Raw genomic sequence first — 20452 nt, 5'->3', positions numbered from 1 at the left:
AGCTTTAATTCTTTAATGTTCGTGTCTCTGGTGTTTCAGACTGGCAGCTCAGTAATTTAAGTTCAGGTTCTAAACTGTTACAATTTGCTACATTAAGTTACATTTGGTTGGAATATTAGCAACAATTGTATGAATTCTAACAGCTGCCTTAAAAGGGGAACTCCACAAAAACAAATTTAAGCTTTTTGAAAAGTAAAGATAATTTCAAGAAACTTTGCAATATACATCATTTAAAAAATATGCAGACTTTCCATGATTATTAATTGTTTCTAGCCCCCCTGCTGATCTCTCGGACTACTTTGCTTAGCTGGCTGACTACTGTTACTTTGTATCAACAGGGCTGTTAAACACCAGCCCTCAAAGATCTTTACCGTCTGGAACTTAAAAATACAATATCACTGCTTGTTAACATATATACCCAGTAAACGGACACATAAAACCTAGGACAGCCCTGGTCTATCTTAAAGCCTCAAGGTTACGACAATGCATCATGAAGGATACCTGTTGCCAAGCTCACTTCTACAAGAAAGTAATTTCACTTCTCTTCTATCTGCTACAACCTTACTGCCTTCAATAGAACAAATCTCTTCTGCAAGGTTCATTTTCTTGTTTCATTTTTATAGTTATATAGAGAATCTTTTTTCTTTGCGGACCATATGAATTTCTTTTCCTCTTAGTGATGCAAAACTAGATAGAACATAGAACATCTTTCTTAGCTAGTGAAAAAGTACAGTATAAATGGTTTAAGTCTTCTTCACAAAAATATGTATCCGAGGGGGGAAACATTCTAAAAATCATGGTGCATTTATAAAGTCTTTTCTTTTTGTTGGTACAGTTGGCTCCTGTTTTAAAAGCAGCACAAAACCATTTCCATAAATCTAAACACTAGGGGGGCAGATTCACTAACTTCGAGTGAAGGATTCGAATGAAAAAAATTCGAATTTCGAAGTATTTTTTGGGTACTTCGACCATCGAATTGGTTAAATTCGTTCGAATTCGAACGAAATCGAACGATTCGAAGTAAAAATCGTTCGACTATTCGACCATTCGATAGTCGAAGTACTTTCCCTTTAAAAAAAACTTCGACCCCCTACTTCGGCAGATAAAACCTACCGAAGTCAATTTTAGCCTATGGGGAAGGTCCCCATAGGCTTGCTAAACTTTTTTTGATCGAAGGATATTCATTCGATCGTTTGATTAAAATCCTTCGAATCGTTCGATTCGAAGGATTTAATCGTTCGATCGAACGAAAAATCCTTCGATCGTTCGATCGAACGTTTAGCGCTAAATCCTTCGACTTCGATATTCGAAGTCGAAGGATTTCAATTCGAGGGTCGAATTTCGAAGTATTTTTAACTTCGAAATTCAACCCTTAGTGAATCTGCCCCTAGAACTGCAATTAAATCTAAATATCTAGTTCTCAAACATTTATTTGTTAAGCAAATTATATCCTGGAAATGGCAAGCCCTTAATTTGAGTGAACTTAGAGAGTTGAGAGACATGTGCATTTTATGAAATGATAATAGGGCTTGCTCACACAACCGGACTAATATTTGAGTGAGTGAATTGATAAGGACAGTGGCACTTGTATGTGGCTTCCACTGAAGCAGGATGACCTTAGCTCCACTTCAACATGAAAATGCCACTGTATCTTCATGTCTGATTTGATTTATACCACATGCACTCGGTATGACTGAGATTACTGCAGATATGTATAATAAACCAGCCTTACATTGTGTTGGGGTTCTTAATAAACATGAGAGCAATTCTACTTTTCCAACAGGGTATCTTTAAAAGATGTATACAACAGTGATCTGGGTATTTCCAGAGGCTTCCTAAACCCTCCCTTGCTTACAATACCTTTTAACACATACATTTCAGCACATATTTTCTGACCAATCCACAGGAGTATAAATATTACTTTTTTTAAAAACCCAAGGAATTTTATTAATGACAATTAGAGCAAACCATTTTATAACCAGAATTAAAATAAAAAACAGCTTCCTTAATGTCCCAACAGAGTATAAAAATCCTTCCTAGAAACATGGCTTCACGTTTCTGCGACTGAACAAGAAAAATTGAGGGCTGGTTGTTGGCAGGCTTCTCTGTGGTTTCCTAAAACTCCTGATCTATCATTTATGGCTCGTGGATAAACTATGCTGTAGGACTACGTCAAAACGATGAGCAGAAAATGAGCAGTAGAAAACTGTATCTGTGTTGGAATATGAGAGTAAAAGAAAGAGAACAACGGGAATGAAGGAGCAAATCAGTATATATAGTAGAGAATAGAGAAAAAAAAATGGCTTGAATATTTAAATATACTATAGAAAATAGATGGCACAGAGGAGAGTAAAAGGGGTTTAAGCCACAAAGCTATTGTAATGTAACTGGGGAACTCAGTACCAAGGAAGTGACAGGGTAAATATAAACAGAGCTAGTGAAGTAGTGTCGATGAAATAAAATGCTATTTGGGAGACCAGAGTTGCAGTGCCAAAAGGACGGTAAAACCCTGTGCATACATTTATACTGGATTTAAAAAAGCTTCTGAGGGTCGAGAATAAGAAAAGGGAATAAACGGCTGGATTTTGACCAGTTTGGCATGTCTGATTGTTTGCAAATCTTAGCGAACAATATATTGCAAGGGCTTGTATATTATTTAATGACCAACAGCTTTAACTTTTACAGTAAACTGCCAGAGTGACATGCAACCTGTTGCAGACACTCTTTCCCAAAAAGTATTTTAGCTTGGTCACCTCAATAAGCCCAAAATGACATTGAGATATTGTCATGATGAGCCCAGCCAATGACTCTTTCCTGAGCAAGGCCTTGCAGCAGCACATCCTGAGTAGAAGGAGAAAAACTGAGGAATTGAAATTTGTTGTCCTATATCAGGGTCCATCATGAACATTTCCACACACAGATTGCCAGGCTGCCTCCAAAGAACATGTAAAGGAGGTTCTTGACTTCATGAGTTATCTCAAATCCAAACCCCTCTCCGATAACCACATGCCAGGAGGAGCCAAACTTCTTGTCCATTGTCTCTTTAATCATCTTTGCTGCACTCTGTGAGGTGGAAAGAATGCCCAAGGCAGATTATCAAACAGATTAAAACATGTATAGTCAATTTCATGATAAGAAACCATTATGCTTACATGCATATAAGAAGCCACCATGGGAAAAATGGACAATAAAGCATTAGGTGTTTAGAAAGTCCAGTGCCTATGGGGCTACTAGCAGCTGGTCAACACCTCAGCGTGGGTTAGCACTGACTATTTCTTTCTGTGTTTTGTGTACAAATTGTAGCCAAATATTGCCTATAGCCAGTGGCGTAACTAGATGTTATTGGGCCCCACAGCAAATATTTTTAAGGCCCCCAACATATCCAGAGGTTGTCCTGTTCTACCAACATATATTGAAATTGTTCTTTATTGCGGCTTCATGGGTTCCCTGTACCTCCTGGGCCCCCTGCAGCCACAGGGTCTGCTTCCTCTGTAGTTACACCCCTGCCTATAGCTGCCATTCAGCCTTTAAAACAGGGAATTATTTACATGTGTATGTTAATTGGCTGGGGCTTAAAAGCTCCCTGTTTTCTCACTAGAGCTTCTGAGTTAAGGGTAAGTGCACTGTTGGTCTTACTACCTGGTCACATTGTTTGCTGGGGACTTGATTTTAAATGCACTACATGCTTAGAATGCTAATATAATGTAGGACTCACGTACAATGAGGGGCCTTGACGTGGCAAGTGAGCTTACATATTTTGCCAAATTGTGCCACATTTTTTTGTAATAATTATTTTTAAAGGCATACTGTGCACTGGCTATCTTTCTTCATCTATGGTAGCTATGCAGAACCATTCAGAAGCCCATTAAGTAGTGAAGTATCTTATAACAGTACCAAAAAGGATCCACAACTATTTAGAAATGATAAACTTTGCAAAATATGTAGCTGTGGGATTGCTACATTACCAGCATTATGAGTTTATCTTTCAACAACAGATATCTGCAGCATATGTCTGTTTAGTGCTCTATTAAAAGGGTTGTATATACCTACAAACATATTCACTAAAATGAACACGATACAGTAACTAGGCCTTGTTTTGAAATTACATTCTGCCTCTTTTAATTTAAAAAGAATCCATATTTGCCTAATGTTTTGCAATTATAAAGCACGAATTTGAAAGTTAAGATTTGTTCACTTAAATTACCCCTTCTCTCATAATTTACAGGATCGGGAATTGCTAAACCGAAACTGGTTTCATATTCTTGTTTGGTGCCAGAAATAACAGATATGTCTTAAAGGAGACCTATCACCCTAAGAAATAATGCAAAATTATTTTCTATTGGGTTTGTCAAGCACAATAAGCTCAACTTATACTGTAATAAATAAAGTATTTAAATTGTTTCCTTTATTCCTGGAATTCACAATGACAGCAAGAAGACAGGGGCCATTTTGTGGAGAACTAAACCCCCAAACGAATGAAAACCCCATCCTCCATAGCCCCCCCCCCGTACAGGTGTTAAAGTGTTAAGACTGATAATCAAGGGGCCTTGAAATTGGCCTTGGTAATCTTTTTTTTTTTGGGGACCGGAGAACTAAAGCTTAACTAAAGAAGTAGGGTAGAAATATTGTACATTATTTTTTGTGCTTCTGTACCAGCCCATGGCAACAGCAGCCCTTTAGCAGGGAAGATCTGTGTCTCCAAATATGCCCCAGTAGCTCCCCATCTTCTTTTCTGCTGATTCACTGCACATGCTCTGTGCTGCTGTCACTTACTAATCTTAGGGACCGACTCATAATATACAGTACAAAATCACATAGAATATATATGTCACAATATTAGGCTGATTAGTAATTAATACAGATAATTACTATATGGCAGCACAGAAACCAGTGCAACTAGCATCAGAATTTAAAAAGCAGCCTTGTAGCATCAGCTTATATTACAGGCCAACCTTATTTTCGTCTTGATAATTTGTGACGACCCCTAAGCTTAACTTCTCAACAGCTGCTCAGAGCCCACTTAGCATGTGAGTGTCACAGACACTTTCCAAGATGGTGTCCCCCTGTGACAAGTTTGAAGTCCTGGATCATTGCTGTTATTGAGAAGCTGAAACTTTGGGCTGGTGCAATAAGTATATAAAATATGGCATTTTTAACCATATTCATTTTTAGGGATAAGTTATCCTTTAAGAAATAATTCCAAAACCTTTTTTATGATGTTAGTCAAGCAAAATACATTTCACTTATACTACTCTAAAATTATTGAAATCTTGTGTTTTTTTAGTCTTGGAATTCACAATCACAGCAGACTGGCAGGTATCATTTTGAAGGCGCTGTTAATAAGGCAAGTGCTGCATCATCCGAAAATCTTATGTGCCAGAATGGGGGACCTGATACCCATGTCCATGCACTGGCTACACAATTAGATGGAAAGGTGGGAAGGAGGAATGTGAGGAGGGCAGTGAAATCTAGAAGTGCTGAATGGAAAGTGAAAGTAATTGCCTGCACCATCCTCTATATCTGAGGTTATAGAGGAGGAGCAGGTAATATGATCGACAGCGGAGACTTTTAGACAAGTTTATGGTTATGGGTGTTTTAATAAAAATAATTTTGGTTTCATGTTTAATTTTTTATGTCTGGGTGACAGGTCCACTTTAAAGGGCAAGTGGTGTCACAAAGCATTCAGGGGCAAACAGTTTCACAAGTTTGTCAGACATGTTTGGCTCTGACACTACTCATTGGTACTCTCTGATACCAATACGCACATAATTAATGTCAGACTCTGGATTAATACAATAATAAACAGCATCATATTGCACTCCTTACTTTCTGACACATTGGATTCCCTTATAGATCTCTCATTTAGACGTTAAGAAAGATTCCTAAAGTCTCATAAGTAGAAATAAAAAAAGATGCTGCATTTTGCATTTACAGTTGACTTTAATTTTCTTTTACATGAATAGTTTTGGGAAAAATAGGCTTTTAAAAGCAATGATCACTTGGTTAATTTCCAACACAGGAAGATTTTGCAGTCAGTCTCCTGCATAGGTTGCCATCCCCCTGCTCTCATGTCAGCGCACTGAGCTTTGAAGGGATGGAGAAATGTTCTGCAGCCCAGATCAGTGGTGTGACAACTTCTGCAGTGCTTCCAATTATCATATTGTTTTTCTGTCAATGATATGCCCTACTCAATGGAGTGCGTATGTGCAGGGGCTAGAGGCAGAGAAAAATAAGGTTTTAAAGCTTAATTTTCTTAAAGATGCAGAAGCGCTCAGGGATGAACATTATGCATGTTTATAAATAAATAATAATACTTATATTTTCTCCTGAGACTTTTCATCCCCATAAATAAGCAGACCAGAGACTGGCAGTTAGCAAGGGGTTAGGATTTCCCTAAGAGTTAAAGAGATCATCAGATTAGTGTTGCATCATATTAAGTATCTCCCATAAACTAACTAGCAACAAATTTCATTAAAACTGGCCATACACATACCTATAATATTGTAAAAAAGTATTTTTCCTGTGATTTTTGGTAATTGTTCAGTAGCCCGCTCATTTGACCTATATCCGGTTATCAGGCCATTCGAGGATCGTGTACTGTATGTTTAAAAATCGAATCTGTGCATACATCATATCTAGAGGAGAGCGACGAGGAACTCCTTTACTTTCTGCTGCCCCAATTGTCCGGACTATCTGTCCAAACGAATGGAACAATAGAGGCATACATAGGTTAGGTATCCACTCCTTTGGACCATGGCCATAAATACCCGCTTTATTTATTAAGTCTCAGACATACCTTCATTTTATGTTTGTTAAGTAGGGAGACACCAAAGCTACACATTTTGTAATTCCTCCAAACACTTGACAAATAATGATACAGCATGTGGATTTTTTAATTTTTATCCCAATTTTTACATTCATATTAGTGCAAAATTCCATTAACATTCAATTGTCCAGCTTTTTAAAGTCACATGATATTTAGGGGCAGATTTATTAAGTGTTGAATAGTGAATTTTGGTAGCGATTTATTTTTTTTTTCCAAATTTTAATCCCCAGATTGAATGTAAATTTGAATGTGAGATTTATCACACCTCAACCATGGAAACAGTTTGAATATTCACCACCAAAACTTGCAGAGTTCATGTACAAATTAATGGCAGAGGTCGTTGAGCCATTTGGAGATGTTAATAGCCTTCCTGACATTCGAGTTTTTGTTTTTTTATTAAGAGAAAAACTCTATTTGTATGATTCAAATACGATTTGAATTTTTGGCTCGAACCATTCGATTGAATATTAGACATTCAAATTTTTTCTTAAATAACCTCCCAGTCAACTTGTATATTCAAATTTATTAGAGTTAAAATAAATTTACATGAATTCGAAAACTCGACCTTTGATAAACGGGCCTCTAAAAGTTCCGATTTCGTTAGGCCAAGCCAAATCCTGCAAAATGCTGGGATTCAGCAAAAAAACTGTTCATGCAATTTAATGCAATTAAATAGGCACTATGCACCTATATAACCCTTTCCTCAACAGAAACCCAGATAAAATGACTTGCTTGAAAATGTATTCTACCGTTTTCTTTTAATTAAGAAAGTAACATATTTTGTTTTCTATTATTAATCAGAGTATTTTTTTACTTTTACTACCTCCCTTTTACCTTGCTGAAATCAAAAATTTGTTAAGAGATAAGAATTTAAAAAAAAAAAATTAAATTAAAAAAAAATTAAATTAAAACCTTCCTTTTCCCCCTATTTTCAGGCTGCTTTTGTGAACTGTTGACTACCTTCTCTTCTACTTACAGTTGCTCAAAAGCACTATAGGAATTTGAAATACGTTTTGTTTTAGGCTTTACCGTGTTTCGTAAAAGAAATAACAAAACACAGATACTTCTTCATTAAAACAATAGGTTAAAAAGTGTGTTCAGCACGAGGCCTATTTAATGAACTTGAGTCGATAGGCCTTCAAGTGCTTATTTTAATGCCAAACTATGGTAGTGTTAATTTGATATTTTGCATTTGCCAAATTCATTTTTGAAATATTACTTAATCCATAATGACATACTGATCTATGACAATCTCAACAATAGACACTGTACCTCATTATTACTTGCAAATTTTTCACAGGCTGTAACACATAGCTCCATTGTTTCTACACGCATTTCTTCTGGCATATCTGTGTGCTGAAAAATCAACATATATGATGTCATTAGTTCTAAGTAATGTTCCAACATGACAATTCTGCAAATCCTGACATCCAAGAAGCAGTAAGCAGAAGAGTGCTTATAGAAGGAACTGCCCCGTAGGTCTGCTGGAGTACTACAGGTGCAATATAAAATAAACTATGGGCCATATTCAAATCAATGACAAATTATTTTATGGTTCATCATGTGAAAACATATGGATGAAATTCAATTAGAGGACAAAAAACATCCTAAATCAGTTATAAATCAGTTACTCCAATAGAGGTTTCCTCACTGAATTGCATTTTCTCGTTGGAAACATATGTGGGATGGCCCGAAATTTTCTCGACAAGAAACTTTGTGCAGCATATGTTTCCCCAACGGCAATTCCATGTTAGCAATTCGCATGAGCACCTCCTACCCCTACATTCATTTTACAACCGTTTTTTTTTTTGTTTTTTTTTTTTAAAGTGTACTATTTTAAAGTACAATGTGTACATGTATGCAATTTTTTTCCTGAAATACCACAACATGAATCAGTATACATAAACCAATATGATTGCTATGGATACAGCAAGTGTCTGAAATTTGATGAGGTATTTGTGGATAACCTGAGCTGTAACAGGCAGGACTAGTCAGCAATAAAAAGTTAGGAAGGTATTGTGTTTTAAAAGGGGTATAGATTGATAAGAGGAAAGGGTCATTCTTCCCCTTTATAAAGCAATAGCAAGACCCCCTCATTTTGCGTGAGCATAATTAGTGGGGCTTATGCAGAAAAGCCTACACTAACGGAACTTTTAGAAATAATAGTATTTTATTTTTTACATACATTCCCGATTCCACAGCTTAAAAGGAATCCATGATATTTGGTCTGTATGTTTGTCAGTTCTCCCCCCCAGGATCTCACTGTAATACAACCCCTCCCCATTTTTTTTTTAGTATTGAATTCTATTGAGTGTATTCTGGGACTTGAAATCCCTCCGCTTTGCTGAGAATCTGTGCATCAGACACCCACTATGGTAAGCAGATAGATTTCCAGTCCAATACTTTATCACTTTACAATGGAGTGACAAGAGGTCAGCATAAAATTAGGGTTTTTTTCATTTATCCTATACGTCTCCTTTAAAAAATATATTTATATCTGGCAATTCAGATACTGTATATGTACCTTTTCTACATAAGCCCAACTAAATGAGTGCATGTCAAAAGGGTGTATATTTTCTCTTTAAGGAGATATAAGGGATCTTTACAATGAGAGCGGTGAAACTGTAAAACAGAGTCAGAAAGGGATTGAATGCTGTCTTTGAAAGCAAGAACAAAGTTACTGCAATTACAGAGCTGATCCAGGGACTGGTCTAACTATCCTCTTGAATCATAAAAAAAAAATTCATCCTCAGATGCAGTTTAGAGAGGTTTCAGATAAGTTTTTTTCCCCATTCTTCTGGATCAAGTAGCAGTCCAGTAGGTTTTATTTGATGTATCTGTATTTTTCATCCTTGGATACTATGTAACCATGTACAGTGAAACCTCGATTTTAAGTCCCCTGATTTTAAGTTTCCCCACATTTTACATTTTTTATTTGTGGTCCCACCAATTTATAATGCATTTCAATGGGTGCATTCCCCTGATTTTAAGTAATGTTTTCCAGGATTTTACATCCACATTTTGTCCTGATATTCCCAAAAACAGATTTTTTCCCTCTATGAATGTTAATATTTGTGAAATTGAGGTTTAAAATATTAACAGATGTATATGTTGCCATGGTTCTGCCTGTAAATGGTCAATTCCAATTAGTCTGCCCCTTATACAGTCCTGCACCAATCACTTATTGCTTTAGGTTGTGTATGTGACTGACAGAGAGTCTTGCACAGGCCCCTCATAGTGTAACATTAACACTGCAATGTTTAACCCTTGTTATTAACACAATAAATATTGTATCTCAAAGTAAAACTGATTCCTGTGCTTAAATCCTTTCAGTACTTGAAGAAAAAGTAACTTTAACACATTTCCCTGATTTTTCATAATTTATTCCTGTTCCCCTGAAAAATGTAAAATTGGGGTTCTACTGTACTTTGTACAATGTTTTTGCAAACGTTAAGATAAAACTTTCACCATGGCACTTTTTCCATTGGTCATTAAAGTAAAATAAAATGTAGCAAAACTGCATCAACAGCAACATGCTGGGATGCTATGTATAGATCTGTAGATCTCAAAGTGCATGAAGTTTTCAGCAGAATATAACACACTAATTGAAAATAACACCTACACTACAATAAGAAAGGCTGCAAATCTTCACTGAAATGACCATGTAAATATATAATTTAAGCCTGCCAACCTTAACCTGCAATTATTAGCGGAATCAACCCCTACAATAATTTATACTGCACTTAGTACACAATGATTTTCAAAATAATGCAACAGATTAATGGGCCAGCATGGTCATGAAGGTATTAACCCAGTTTATTCCTTTTTGACATGAGAGCTACATTTGAAAGGGAAAAGGAAAAGGTTACCCGAATTAAAGGAAAGCTGTGCATCCTCTTGTAGTCTGCCTCATCTTTCTTGCTTTCGCCAGGATCTGCCATAGGGATTCCTTGTCAGCTCCCAGTGGTTACTGTATACTTAGGTATGTTATATTGCACATGCACAAAGTAGTGTAAACTATATTTTGAAGGTAGATACTGAAGGGTAAGCGGTGGCAGGCCAGATTACATACCTGAGGAGATATAGATGATTTAACATGACATCACAATAAAACAACTAGACACTATGGCTCATTATGCCTTTCTCAATGACAATGACAGTTTCTAGTAGCTCCAAACTGTATATTAGTTAAAGGGGAACTATCATGAAAGTTTAATATTAGCTTCAGCATACTGAAATAAGAAACTTTCTAAATATAATTGATTAAATATTCTGTACGGTTTCTGAAATAATCAAGTTTTTCTTCACTATTCCTCTCTCAGCATCTGTTTCTTCTCATTCTGTCTTCTTTCAGGAGTTGGGTGTCAGATGAATGACCCAACATATCTTATAGGGAGCTCCTTTTACCTAGAAGATGTATTAAAGCTCATTCTATTAAAATGACCAGAAAGCGTCTCTCTACATGCAGAATTTGTGCAAAAGGCAGATATTTTGTTACATTTTGTTTGTACTGGAATCAGTTGAGTGAGCTCTAATATATCTGCTAGGAAAGGAAGCCCCCCTATAAGATATATTGGATCATTCATCGGACACCCAACTGCTGCATGAGGACAGAATGAAGAGAAACAGATGCTGAGAGAGGAATAGTGAATATGAACTTGATTATTTAAGAAACAATGTAGAATTTTTAATTGATTGTATTTAGAAAGTTTCTTACTTCAGCATGAGGAAGCTTATATTTAATTTTCATTTATGCGATAGTTCCCCTTTAAGCACAAGAGGTGCTTTGATCTTGACATGAAACATTTAAACATGTTTCAGAATGGAATTATATGAACAATGTAATGCAGAAAAGCATCGGTAGGTAGGCACGTTTGCTGCTTGAAGTATGAACCTCTGTGCCGCTTAATTTATTTTCCCTCCAAACAATGGAAGACTAAACATTACAGAAAAACACTCCTGCTTACTATCACCAGGGCAACCGCTAGACTGAAATGTTTTCAAAGAGAATAAACCACAGCAGAAAATAAGGGATACAGAAACCTTTAAGAATGTGAGGCATATCACTTTAAATGAATATAAAAAAACCCCTCCGTTCATTCGCCAGTTAGGCGACTTAGACAACCTGACCGGACACTCACCCCATCATGTATGAATAAAGAGCATATGCCTCTTCTGCCTACCCCTAGTTCTGGCCCTGAAACTGCACACAGTACAGTTACCCATAGCGACCAATAGCCAAGTAGCCAACGCTAGCGTAACTTTCGACCGCTGAGCATAATTTCGCCAGCGTTCGGTAGCCTGTGCACAACTTTGGATCTTCGTGAATTAGCGTTGTCCAGGCGAATTTACACCCCGGGAAGTGTTGCGATGTGCAAGAAGCCAGCGCTGGCGAATTTTCGCCGGTTAGTGAAGATGCTTGATTCAGCACTGCAAAGGCTACCCACTATGCTACATACGTTACACACATTTTCTATGTAAAAGTTGCACAAAATATCTGTGCATGTGTTCTATAGGCAGTATAACTATCACCTGTGTTCAAGTGTGAGCCATCTAAAACCTTCTATGTTGTCCATGCTCTTATAATGGAGTGGATATCTATGCAATGGTTTTGTTCCAAAATATAAACGAGCCTTTAAACAGATTAAAGCCGATTAAAGGAACAGTAACATAAAAAACAAGTGTTTTGAAGTAATAATTAAATTAAAATATTGCAGTGCTGCCCTGCACTGGTAAAACTGCGGTGTTTGCTTCAGAAACACTACTATTGTTTATATAAATAAGTTGCTGTGTAGCAATGGGGGCAGCCATTCAAAGGAGAAAAGGCTCAGGTTACACAGCAGATAAGCTCTGTAGAACATAATGATGTTATCTGTAATCCACTATTTAACCTGTGCCATATAGACTTTTTTTTAATTTCAGCCATTACTACACAGTAGCTTGTTTATATGAACTATAGTAGTGTTTCTGAAGCAAACAGATCAGTTTTATCAGCGGAGGGCTAAAGTACCTGATATTTTCATTACTTTAAAACACTTTTATTTTTTCATGTTACTGTTCATTTAACTTGTAGCTGTCTAGGCTTTTTTTTTTTTTTTTTGAATGTTCAGATAATGTTTATTCACTTTTTTCCCCAAAAAGTTAATGTCAGAAAGGACAGAATGCTTTTCCCTTAAGGCATCCTGATTCACATTACAAAAAAACATGCAGCATACCCTAGGTCCCAAGCATTCTGGATAATTGATTAAATACTTCTATGGGTAAATGCAGATGCTCTATTCCTCTCTACTTGGGTTATGTAATAAATGGCACTAAGCTTGCCCAGGTGCAGTAACCCATAGCAACCAATCAGCAGGTAGCATTCACCTATTTAAAAGCAAATATCTTATTGGTTGTTATGGGTTACTGCTCCTGGGCAAACTTAGTGCCTTTTATTACATATAGGGGTACGTGTATAAATTATGGAGTGAAAATGTCATTGTACACATGCTTTTCATAAGGTGTGAGAACAATTTTCACTGTTGCTTTTCCCATGGCATTATAAGTGATGTCACAGGAGCAGTTGGTACTAGGACTAACAATACCATATCAGGACTTGGCTGAATAATAAAGCCAGGGACGTACCTGGGCTTTTCAGAGCCTGCGGTGGTCTTTTAGATGCTGCCCCCCCCTCACACCCGCCCCCCCCCTCACACTTACGTTTCTTAACAACCGGAGTGGGTCTAGGGGAGTGCAATTGCTCTCTCTGCATGAACAGAGCCAAAATTCTGATTTACAAAATCAGGATTTTGGCTCTTTAAAGGAGAATTCAACTGTTTTCCAAAAAACCCTACCCCCACCCCACGTAGACCCCCCTCCTCTCCCCCAGCCTAGCTGCCCCCCTGGGGAAATGCCCCAACTTTATACTTACCCCTCTGTGCAGATTCAGGCAGTGTTGGTCTGGGACACCAGGGGCCCACCAAAAACCTTTAGACCAGGGGTCCACTCCAAGTATTATTTTCTTCCTCTCCTCACTCAACCTCTATTCTCGTATTCTCTTTTCTTTACATACTATAACTCATTATTCCATCTATTTAGCCTCTTTGTTCACATAGAAATATGGAATGGTCATGAAATAATCCAAATGTTTAGCCCACCGGGACTTTTCCTGGTATCCTGGTTGGCCAGTCCGACACTGAATTCAGACAACGCTGTTCCCCGCATCCATCTTCCCGGGTCTTCGTGTCTTCTTCCGGCGCTTCAGCAATTTTCGTCCATTTCGGCGCATGCACAGTTGTCGCAAACCAGCAAATTGCTCTAACTGTGCATGAGCCGATTTGCCGGACTCCCGCTCAGCTTACCAAAGACCTGGTAGATGGCGGAGGTGAACTCCGATGCCTGAATCTGCGCCGAGGGGTAAGTATACAGTTAGGGGCATTTCCCCCGGGGGGCAGCTAGGCTGAGGGGAGGAGGGAGGGGGTGTAGGTTTTTTTTATGGAAAACAGTTGAATTCTCCTTTAAGTTACCAGGAGAGGCCTTTTGTCACCCATGGTAACCTGCAGAGTTTCTCAACTCACCTCATGGCAGCAGCGACCCTTGAATAAAGCAATCTGGACCAGTGTTTAGCAGACGTAGACTAAGGAAAGAATACAGTATGAGAAATGAATAACAACGCACAAAGGAAGATTATTAGGGGCATGGCCCACAAGGAATTAAAAGGAACACAGCACTGGTTGCAATTCATTGTGTAAATTGCTCCAAGAATATAGGAACAATCTCCCTCGAGTTTATATGTAAATTCCTTTAAAGAATGCACTTGGCACAGACTGTATCACAGCATTATTCCTGGTCTGTCTCCTGGCTGCCCAGTCCACTCTCAGTACTTCTTGTTCCCTCCTCTGCCCTTTCTTCCCCTCCAGCACTTGCTATACAAACCCTGTCCACTTTTTGTCTCAGTTCTTTCTTCTCCTCTCGTGTTTTCCTCCCTTTTGTACTTCAACCCTGTGCCCGTGTCTCACACCTACCCCACACTGAGTTACCGGAGCCGCCGGCCGGTTTCATGTCTCTGTGAGTCACAACAGCGTCCCTCCGCTTTCGTTGCTATGCAGCGGGCCAGGCCTCCCCTGGCAACCGCTACCAAACCCGGAAGAGAAGCCACCGAGCTCTGCGCTCCACCCCCTCGTTTCAAAACCCGCCAACGTTTGGTGGATTTTGCTGACCTTCCCCTTGACGCACTTACTGATTACACATCGGTTGCCAAGGAGACGAGACTGCGGTAGCTGGCTACTGTAGTGCCTGACGACATTCCGATTGTTTTCTTTTTATTTATAGCTAAATAAATAATTTATATACAGATGTTTGAGCCTACGTCACTTCTGGGTCTCCCTAAATCGTAACGAGAGTGTGAATTCAAAGTGAAATAAAGTCTACAGAACGACCACTCCCCTCATTGTTAGAAATCGTCTGAGAGTGACCCACAGCGACACAGTTGGGTGGGATTCGGAGTTTGGAAAATACCATCGTTAACAGATGGGAGGGGGACTACCTCTTAAAGGGATTGTTCACCTTTGAGATAACTTTTAGTATGATGTAGAGAGGGATATTCTGAGACCATTTGCAATTGGTTTTCATTTCTTATTATTGAAGGTTTTTGAGTTATTTAACTTTTTATCCAGCAGCTCTTCAATTTGCATTTTAAGCAATCTGGTAACTAGGGTCCAAATTACCCTAGCAACCATGCATTGATAATTGATTTGAATAAGAGACTGGAATATGAATAGGAGAGGCCTGAATAGAAGGATCAGTAATAAAAAGAAACAATAACAATACATTTTTAGCCTTAGAGAGCATTTGTTTTTTAGAATGGGTCATCGACTCCCATTTGAAAGCTGCAAAGAGTCGGAAGAAAAAGGAAAATAACTATAAAAAAATAAATAATGAAAACCAATTGAAAAGTTGCTTAGAATTGGGCGTTCTAAAACACAGTAAAAGTTACTTTAAAGGTGAACCACCCCCTTTGAAAGTTGAAATGGCCCAAGGGCAAATTAGAATCATGTGTATTATCAATAGATGTGTTTTTATAGGTATTGAAAATGGATTATATGAATCCAGTGTTGGACTGCTGTTTCCGAGGATACCAGTGTAGACTAAAAATGTTGCTTCATACCAAATGTCATTAATAGGAAAAACAACATAAAACTATAGGAAGGCACTAGTCAAATACCAGCCAGGTAGCAACCCTGTATACAGGGCTTTGCCCTAGACCCCACACACCCCAACACCTCAGTAAAAAAGTCACACAAACATGGTTGCTAAAAACCCATTGGTGCCAGGGTCCTCCCTACAAGTTAAAAAAAAAAATTGGTGGTCAGGTGCCACCCATAAAAGCATACCTCAAACTTTTTGACCATGCCCATTTTGTAGCCACACCCTAATTACCATGTCCATTTTATAAACTTTGACAAGTTGTGAAAGTTTGAACACATTTCTGTGGTTTTTATGTGTTATTACGCTTGGCTAATGAAGGTGAATTGCCCTTTAAACTGCGAGTCTAAAGGTGGCCAAAGACGCAAAGATCCACTCGTTTGGCAACATCGCCAAATGAGTGGATCTTTCCCCGATATGCCATTAACGAGCATGTCTATATCGGGGGTAATCTGATTGTTCGGCCATACGGCCGAGCGATCCGATTACGATGTGCCATGGGCTTCGGCGGGATTGGTCGGGTCAAAAATAAACCTGACCAATCGACCAAACGACCGATCTCCGCCGGACGAAAGATGTCGGCACACGCCACACACGATCCGAAAATCATACGAATCCTCGATTCGTACGATAGGATCTGTATGTCTATGGCCACCTTAAGTTCTCCCAAGAGACCTGCTCAGATTCTCAGGTCTCAGATTGTTACAAAAGTATCTATGTATCTATTCTGGGCTGTCTCCCAAAAGTCAATTAATTTAGAAACTTTATATCTTTTTCTGGCTGTTCAGTGCAGGAGATCAAAGAGAAATTCAGGACATTTCAGTAACAAACCTGCGGGTTGAGCTGTCAAAAACGGGACTGTCCCAAGAAAAACAGGACAGTTGGTAGAAAGTTAAAAAAAAGTCACTGGTGGCCAGTCTCGCCCTGCAAGGTAAAAAAAAACATTGGTGGCCAGCCCCCCCTGGATGTGACTGGATGTGTAACATAATAGCCAGAACACTTCTTCCTGCTTTTTAGCTCTCTTGATTTACACTGACTGGTTACCAGGCAGTAACCAATCAGTGACTTGAGGGGGGCCACATGGGTCTTATCTGTTGCTTTTAAAACTGAGCTGAATGTTGAGGATCAATTACAAACTCACTGAACAGAAATGTACCATGTGACCCTTCTTCAAGTTGCTGACTAGCTCAGAGTTATAGAGCTGAAAAGCAGGAAGTAGTGTTCTGGCTATTATGCTAGACATCCAGTCACTCCAGCCTTTATACATTGCATTTTTGGCTAACTAACTATATTAGAAACATATTTTATTTTGCACAGCCTATCTATTTACACAGTTTTTATTTTCATACTGAACTGTTCCTTTAAGGAGTAAATAGCATGGGATCCTTATCTAACACATGGGAGTACTGACAATTGTTTCTTTTTCTTTTTGCACTTTATTCAAACTATATCCACCAGTTTATCCTGCGCTATTGAGTGACCTTCTGTTCTGCTGTGAAGTTATAGGCATATAATGTAACATAACGTGGATGTGGGGACACTTACCCAGTTTGATCAGCGCCTATTGCAATTGTGCATCTTTAAATACTCTGTTCCTTTTGCTTCTGAATGATGAACAAGGTATGAGGCATGCACACTGGCCTTCCCCCAACTGCCCCTTACTAATTCAGTGCTAATACAGTCATTGCTCTTTAAAGGAGAATTCAACCCCCTAGGCACAAAAATCCCTCCCCCTCCCCTGGGTAGCACAATTCCTTTAAAGTAACTACAGTTATATTGGAACTTAACTGGGCTAATTGATAGGAACCAGGAAGTAGAACGAAATTTGGAAAGGGAAACAAGTAATTATGTTTTGTACAGTATTTGTCATAGAAAAGGCATTTTGAAATAAAAAGTTACGAAATCATGTAAAGCAAGAGCTGCTTGTGGCATTATCTTTTGAAAAGTTTCATACAGGTATGGGACCTGTTGTCCATAAAACCATTATCCAGAATGCTCTTAAACGCATTACATGTTCCACAGTGTAAAATAAATAAAACTTCATTATTTACTAATTTTGCTGTTCATCTGTAATAATAAGACAAGGCCTTATAATTGACCCAGCATGGATTGATGTTGGAAGCAGATATTTTTGTATTGTGTATTTAGTATGTGTTTTAATAAGATGCTGCAACTTACAAACAAACTCTTATCTGCAAAACCTTAGGCTCCATGAATTCTGGTACAGATACCATAGGTGTACCTCTGTTACAGAATAGAAAGTGTGCATCAAATCTGTTTTTACAATTGAAGGTGTAAAATGGCCATAAGCCATCTTCTCACACATCAAAGTCCTTATTGTATTGGCACATTCATATTGATATCATATACATCTGTAACCCCTTTTTGGCCACCCCCCTGTGCCAAAGGTTATACATCATTCCATTTCTTACCAATATCAGGTCCTGAGTCCCCTTTGCTAGGTGAAAGGGTACTGGGAAAACTCTTCTCTAGCAGGGCCTCCAATTAATGGGATCCAGGAATACACTTGCGGGTGGCCCCATAAGGAAAACAATACACACACTTGCTTTATAAAAATATCAACTTTATACAAGAAGTGCAGATTAAAGGGGAAATAAACTGTAAACGTACACATATGCATTTAAAAGCATGACCCACTACCCTGGTTACCCTGTGCCAGTCCTATCCTGGTAATTCCCTACCTGGCAAAGTCTCACACTACTCCTTTGGTGACAAAGAGTTTCTGTCCCTTTTCCCAACAAGAGCACCAATGTCCCAGGTAGCGCTATTTTCCCAAGTACCTTTCCCGATGGACAAGGTACTGGCTCCCTCGTGGCAGGCACACAAACAGCCTGTGACACAATAGAAACCCTGCTGGATCCTTTCCTTTACTCTCCCCAGGCAGACTCACCCAAGGGCTCACACACAGAACTTGGCAGGCTCACACAGAGAGGAAACAGGCATCCACAGCAATGAGAATTTTATCCAAGAAATGCAGCTTTGATGAATCCGTAGCTGAACTGTAGCTCCCAGTTCTGTCCATAGCGCGAGCAATTTCTACATTCAGGTTTTGAAAATTCGGAGCTTCAGACCCTCCTGATCTAGCTCCCAGGCATGGGGTCACCTACCCCAGCGTCAGAGGCCTCCTGCCTCTACATCTTGGCTGCTGAATTCACTCTCTTCTCCAAGAAGTAACATCCAGCAGTAAGACAGCAGAAATCTGTAATGGCTGTCTGAGCACATGGCTCTCCCTTTTATAGTAAGGTGGTGCAAAGGAAGGGAAAATGGGGGAGGAGATATGATAAGGGGTACTGTTAAGGACTCAGAGGAACACATGTCATATGTTCAATATAGTACCAGTATTAAATGTATGTTTGCAAATGCAAGGAGTCTGACTGGTAAAATAGGAGAGCTGGAGATGCTGGTGCTGGAGGGAAATATGATGTGATTGGTGTGGCCTAAACATGGCTGAATGAGTCGCATGAATGGGCAGTTAATATCAGTGGCTATACTATGTTTTGGAGGGTCAGAGGCAATAGAAAAGCTGGAGGGGTATGCCTGTTTTAGACAGGATTTAAAAGTTAATATAAAGGATGTTAAAAAATGACGGGGCTGAAGTTTAATGGGTGGAGCTCTTCAAATTAATTGTAGGAGTCACTATAGACCCCCCAATGTAAGTGAGGAGGAGGAGGCTAAGCTCTTAATGCAAATAGAAAAGGCTGCTAGTTTGGGGAAAGTAATGATAATGGGGGGGGGGTTTAATTACCCAGATATTGAATGGAGCAACAGTACTGACAGATCAGTTAATGTGAATAAGTTTATAAACTTATTGCATGACAATTTTATGGCACAAGTTGTTGAGGAGCCAACCAGAAAAATTGCTATACTGGATCTAGTGATCTCTAATAACCCAGAACATATAGCAAATGTGCAGGTAATTAAACCCCTGGATAACAGTGACCATAATGTGATCTCATTTAATTTCTGGTGCAAAAAAACTGAAATTCAGAAAAACTAATTTTAGTGCTTTGATGGCTGCTTTTCAGAGCATAGACTGGGTCATTATGTTTTCTGCTAAAAACACAGAACAGCAAAGGTTGTCATTGCCCTTAAAAAGTAAATGTAGAAGCACCAAGAAGCACCCTATGCTGCTTAATATAGAAGTAAAGAAGTTAATAGGAAAGAAGAGAAATGCATTTAAAAACTACAAGTCTGTTGAGACAGAAGCTGCATTTAATGAATATAAAAACTATAATAAAGGTTGTAAAATAGCAATCCGGAAGGCAAAGATAGGAAATGAGGAGTACATTGCGGCTAAGTCTAACTCCAAAAGGTTTTTTAAGCATATTAATACTAAAAAGATGTGGGTTGCTCCTTTAAATAATGGTACAAGTATAGTTGTAACAGATACACAAAAAGCCAAATGTGCTAAATCAGTTCTAG

General features: G+C 38.6%; 1 protein-coding gene across 5 annotated transcripts; it reads right to left on the bottom strand.

The window, feature by feature from the left end:
- Nucleotides 1–476: 476 nt before the first annotated feature.
- Nucleotides 477–15245, bottom strand: dnal4.S (dynein axonemal light chain 4 S homeolog). 5 transcript variants are annotated; one of them, XM_018259652.2, is made up of 5 exons: nt 14830–15020; nt 14383–14441; nt 10696–10898; nt 8099–8182; nt 1922–3063 (listed from the first exon to the last, which is right to left on the bottom strand). In XM_018259652.2, exons 3-5 carry the CDS (start codon nt 10765–10767, stop codon nt 2899–2901), a joined length of 321 nt encoding a protein of 106 aa, XP_018115141.1. In that variant the 5' UTR covers nt 10768–10898; nt 14383–14441; nt 14830–15020; the 3' UTR covers nt 1922–2898.
- Between the last annotated feature and the right edge of the window lie 5207 nt (nt 15246–20452).

Source organism: Xenopus laevis, chromosome 4S (genome assembly GCF_017654675.1).
Source record: "Xenopus laevis strain J_2021 chromosome 4S, Xenopus_laevis_v10.1, whole genome shotgun sequence".
Taxonomy (NCBI): Eukaryota; Metazoa; Chordata; class Amphibia; order Anura; family Pipidae; genus Xenopus; species Xenopus laevis.
Note: the sequence above shows the minus strand (reverse complement) of the source record. Positions and strands in the feature narration are given on the sequence as shown.